The 4,336-nt window shown below is 41.4% G+C and overlaps 1 protein-coding gene across 3 annotated transcripts in view; it reads left to right on the top strand.

Moving 5' to 3' along the window:
• The window catches only part of NEDD4L (NEDD4 like E3 ubiquitin protein ligase), a 34,875-nt gene that overhangs the window by 23,263 nt on the left and 7,276 nt on the right, over positions 1-4,336 (top strand). For all 3 annotated transcript variants that reach the window (XM_010170754.1, XM_010170753.1, XM_010170752.1), the window contains 3 exons: positions 397-518; positions 1,031-1,101; positions 2,684-2,779. In XM_010170754.1, the coding sequence (XP_010169056.1) occupies positions 397-518; positions 1,031-1,101; positions 2,684-2,779 (289 nt within the window). The remainder of the gene's footprint in view (positions 1-396; positions 519-1,030; positions 1,102-2,683; positions 2,780-4,336) is intronic.

Raw genomic sequence — 4,336 nt, 5'->3', positions numbered from 1 at the left:
AAGAGTGAATAATCAAGGCTGGCAGAAGGCAAGAGAGAGAGCTCAGATGAAATTCTCATTTCACTGAAGCTGATGGCAAAATGTCTCTGTGTTCAGCGATGCCAGGCGTTTCCCCTGTGCAGAAGTTCCTCTGTCGCTTGCCACAGGTGGAATCCTGTTACCCCACACGCAGGAGTTTTATTTACCTTTGGCAAATAATTATTAAGGTTGTAGCAAGACAGTTTGGATTAGGTCAGATGTTTTTCTTGAGGAACACAGGGATAAATTACATTCTTACACCCTTGCAAAAATGCCCAGGAAATGGCCCTGAGCTCACATTATTGATTAACGTATCTGAATATCTGGTTATTTAAAGACTTGATTATTTAGATTATTTTTTTTCTTTCCCCAAAAAAGGGACAACTATACACTTCAGATTAATCCTAATTCAGGTCTTTGTAACGAAGATCATCTGTCGTATTTCACGTTCATTGGCCGGGTCGCTGGTCTGGCAGTGTATCACGGGAAGCTACTGGATGGTGAGTTATTACACTGGGTGGCGACGCTGCTGTTACTGGACTTGTATTAAATGAAATAAATCACTTCAGTAATTCATGTGCTTTAGAGTGGAGTATTTCTGGAGGCAAAGTCTGAAGTAAAGGAACTGAAACTGTTGGAAATTGCATTCCTGATGTGAACACTGATTCAAAAATTAGTGTCTTACTCAACAAAGCCGTTTCACAGACAGTTTTACTCCTCTCTCCACTCCTGTTAAAACTATAGAATTGCTAAATAATGGCTGTCCCTGAAGGGAAAATCACCGCATTGATATCAGCCATTTCCATGCACACCTGCAGCCAAGGGGGTTGTGGGGGTGTCAACTGCAGCATATTTTGATCTGTAGATTTATTACTGAATGATTTAATGAGAAAATATGATTTCTGCCGAACTTTACAATAAACAAGCAAACATTATGAACTGACTGTATTTTATTTAGTGGAAGGGCAGCACATGCAGAACAGTGGAGGTAACGCTCTCCCCTCTCTTTTAGGTTTCTTCATCAGACCTTTTTACAAGATGATGCTGGGGAAACCAATCACGCTGAAAGACATGGAGTCAGTGGTAAGAGAACATTGAAACCATATCAGCCTTAGCAATTACGCGGGGTTTTTTCCCATGTAAAAGAACTGGTAAGAGCTAACAATTCCAGTAAACTGCATGGTGGGAAACACCAGGTCATAGTTGCAACAGCTTTAGAAAGACAGGGACGTACTTTTATAATAAAGCGAATTTCCCTGCTAGGACAGCTGTTGCATTGCCAGTGGTGAGAGGAACAAGGGAGACGACACAGGAGGTCAGTAGGGGATGCAGTGTAAGACATCTCATTATACTTGCAGCTTTTCCTCTGGGTCAGCTCTCTCCCTGTGAGGGGAGCACCTCCACCAAGCCCCACAGCGTTCTTGTCGTGCTGCGGAGCAGGAAGAGGGAGATGCAGGGGCTTAGTTCTGACCTGGCAACACGGGAAGTTGCCGCAGTGCTGGAAGGAGGAAGGGTTGCCACATGATAAACAGTTTTCTCCAAAATAAACTTAACGAATGCAGCACAAGTTAGGCCCTTCTCTCCATTCTGGTTCTGTTTCCTGCACTAATTCCACTTTCATACCTTCAACACTAAGTGCAACCAAGTACTTTTGTGTTTGGCACTCCCTGGGAGAAAAACGACTTGTTTTACACGTGAGTAATTTCTCTGCACTTCCCTAAGCCTGTCTTCACCCGCCCAGTCAGGCGACTCGCCAGCCCAGCACCAAGGCAGAATTACAGAAGATGAGCTGGACTGAGCTCAAGTGCAAGCTTAAACCAAGCTCATGAGATAGATCTCCAGAAGGATCTTGAAAGGATGTTCAGGCTCTTGTATTCCTACAAGTAGCTGGGAAACCTCTGAGCTCTGCAATAGCTGCCCTTGGTCTCGTCCAAAGTGTGCTCAGTATCAGAATAAAATACAGTTTATTCTTTTTGATGTTTTAGGGTTTTACAGATTTTCAGTTACTGACATCAACACTGGTTCAACTGCTTAGTCTCTCCTCTAGCTCCCACTATCTCACAGTCACCAGATTTTGGCAGGTCATTCTTCTCTTGAAGCATATATGAGTAGATAATGTTTTTAATTTATTTTGAAATTTTTTTTGGGCTCTTGCTTGGAAATACTTAATGATAGCTACACACACTTTTTTTCATTCTTTTTTTCTTGGGTCAGTCTTTAATTATTAAACTAATACATGATGAAGATACAACTCTTTTTGGAAATTAGAGGGGTCTTTTATTCATCAACCTTCAAGGCTTTTAAGTGGTATACAAATTGTGTTGAAAATAATTTAATCAAGATATTTTCTAACCAATTATTTCACACCACTATATACATATTTACCTAATAGATATGTAGAGTCAGTTTAATGTGTTGTATCATAATGCAATTAGAAGTCAATTAAGACAAGTTACATGAATCTAAAATATAGCATCTAAGAAAAATCCATACAACTAAAATAATGCATCTCACCCTGCTTTGCAGCAGCTGTGCAAATAAATGAGTTCTCATCTTTCCAGTCCCTTTGAAGTTCTAGTTTTAGATGTTTTTATTTGTTCAATTTAAAGTTAAAGTTGCATTTAATGTTCAGATTTTCAAACTGTTTAATTCTAATCCGCTGTAGGACAGCGAATACTACAACTCTTTGAAGTGGATCCTGGAAAACGATCCTACGGAGTTGGATCTCATGTTCTGCATAGATGAGGAAAACTTTGGCCAGGTATGTAGAGGCTGTCCCAAAAGTCCTCACTTCCATCTTACGCCAAACAGGAGTTAAATACCGAGCAGTATCTCTGCTAATTGTTAGTGATCAGTCTGGGCAGACTGGATATTCACCTCTCTTTCTTCCTGACCTGCCCGAGACTGGGGCTGCCGCGGAAGGAAACGATGTTCTTGCCAGGGAGCAATGTGACGTCTTTGTGAAAAGCCATACTTGAAGCTGAGGAAAGTACTTGCAATGAGGAGTAACAAAGGTGTTACACCGTTTGTCCTAAAAAACAGTCTCACCCGGGGACTGTTTGGGGTTTAGGATGTTCTCAAAGGACAAAGTAACAGGTAGAATTATAACCAGCGAAGTGCACTGTTTGCAGTGTCTGCTGTTAATGCAGGCAGAGGTACCACAAAAGCAAGCATGCTGATTTTAAAAAGGTTCACAATCTGGGGATAACTAAATGTTCGATACATTTTTAAGAACTGAGAAGTAAGTAGGTGGGAATAGAAATGGCTTGTCTTGGATTTACAGTTGGTCTTTACAGAAAATCCTATTAAAACAAACTTCAGAGACCTGTGTCAGCTTCTGGATGGAGAGAACTTGGGTGCAGATAAATGTCGTGTCCATCAGTATAGCGCGTACTTGCCTACCGCCACTTTTGTTAATGCAGCTGCCCCATTCTGTAACGCATGCACACGCGCAGTGACTAAAACATACTGGGGCTGTACAGTGTCAGGACTTGGGAACACCTGCCTGTGTCTCTTAAATTAATTTGCTTTTATGATTCTTTTTAGCGTCTTCACTTTAACTCTTAGACCTGGATGTCTTGGTTCTGGGTTCCACTGGTGTTGTGAACCACAGCGACTTACATAAAAGCTGACTTCTAAATTTCAAAATATACACACACAGTGTACTGTCAGGAACATCCTGATCCATTTCTCCGTGCTTATTACTTTTGTCCTGAAGTAACATCAGGTTATTGGTTACATGGAAAATGAGGGAGAACATCAAAGGCACAGGATGAAGTTTTTGTAATATACTGGGTTGGTTGTTGGTGATTTTCATTATCTTAATTATCATTCTGTAACAATTTACCTTCAAATTATTCATAGCCTTTCACTGCCAGCTTTCACTTCTGGCAGAAGTTTATTCTCTGACTCAAAGCATAAATCAGCTTACTGGAGATACTTTCTGCTAAATCTTTAATACCTCAAACAGCTAATTCTGGCATTGCCAGCAAGATTGATTTTTGTTTAATTTACGATCGATACATCTGATTCCAGAAGAAAATAATATTGTTTCATACTGCTGGTGAGATGCAAAATTGGCATGACAGATTTATCAAGGAAAAGCCTGAATAAGCTCAGCAGTACGAGGATGGGATCTGCTCTAGCCAGGAGGCATTTATCTAGCTAGAGATGTCACATCTTCCCCGTCCATGCACCTGGGACGCCTTCCAGAAATTCCGAAGTGATGGCAGGTACTGACTGCATTGGCATTTTCTGCCCGTGCCACTGGCCATGGCCAGCACTCTGGGGACCACCAGCAGTCGAGGGACCCTGACTC

This window comes from Antrostomus carolinensis, unplaced genomic scaffold, assembly GCF_000700745.2.
Source record: "Antrostomus carolinensis isolate BGI_N321 unplaced genomic scaffold, ASM70074v2 scaffold8806, whole genome shotgun sequence".
Lineage (NCBI taxonomy): Eukaryota > Metazoa > Chordata > Aves > Caprimulgiformes > Caprimulgidae > Antrostomus > Antrostomus carolinensis.
The sequence above is the reverse complement of the archived record's forward strand: the minus strand, read 5'-3'. Positions and strand labels throughout refer to the sequence as shown.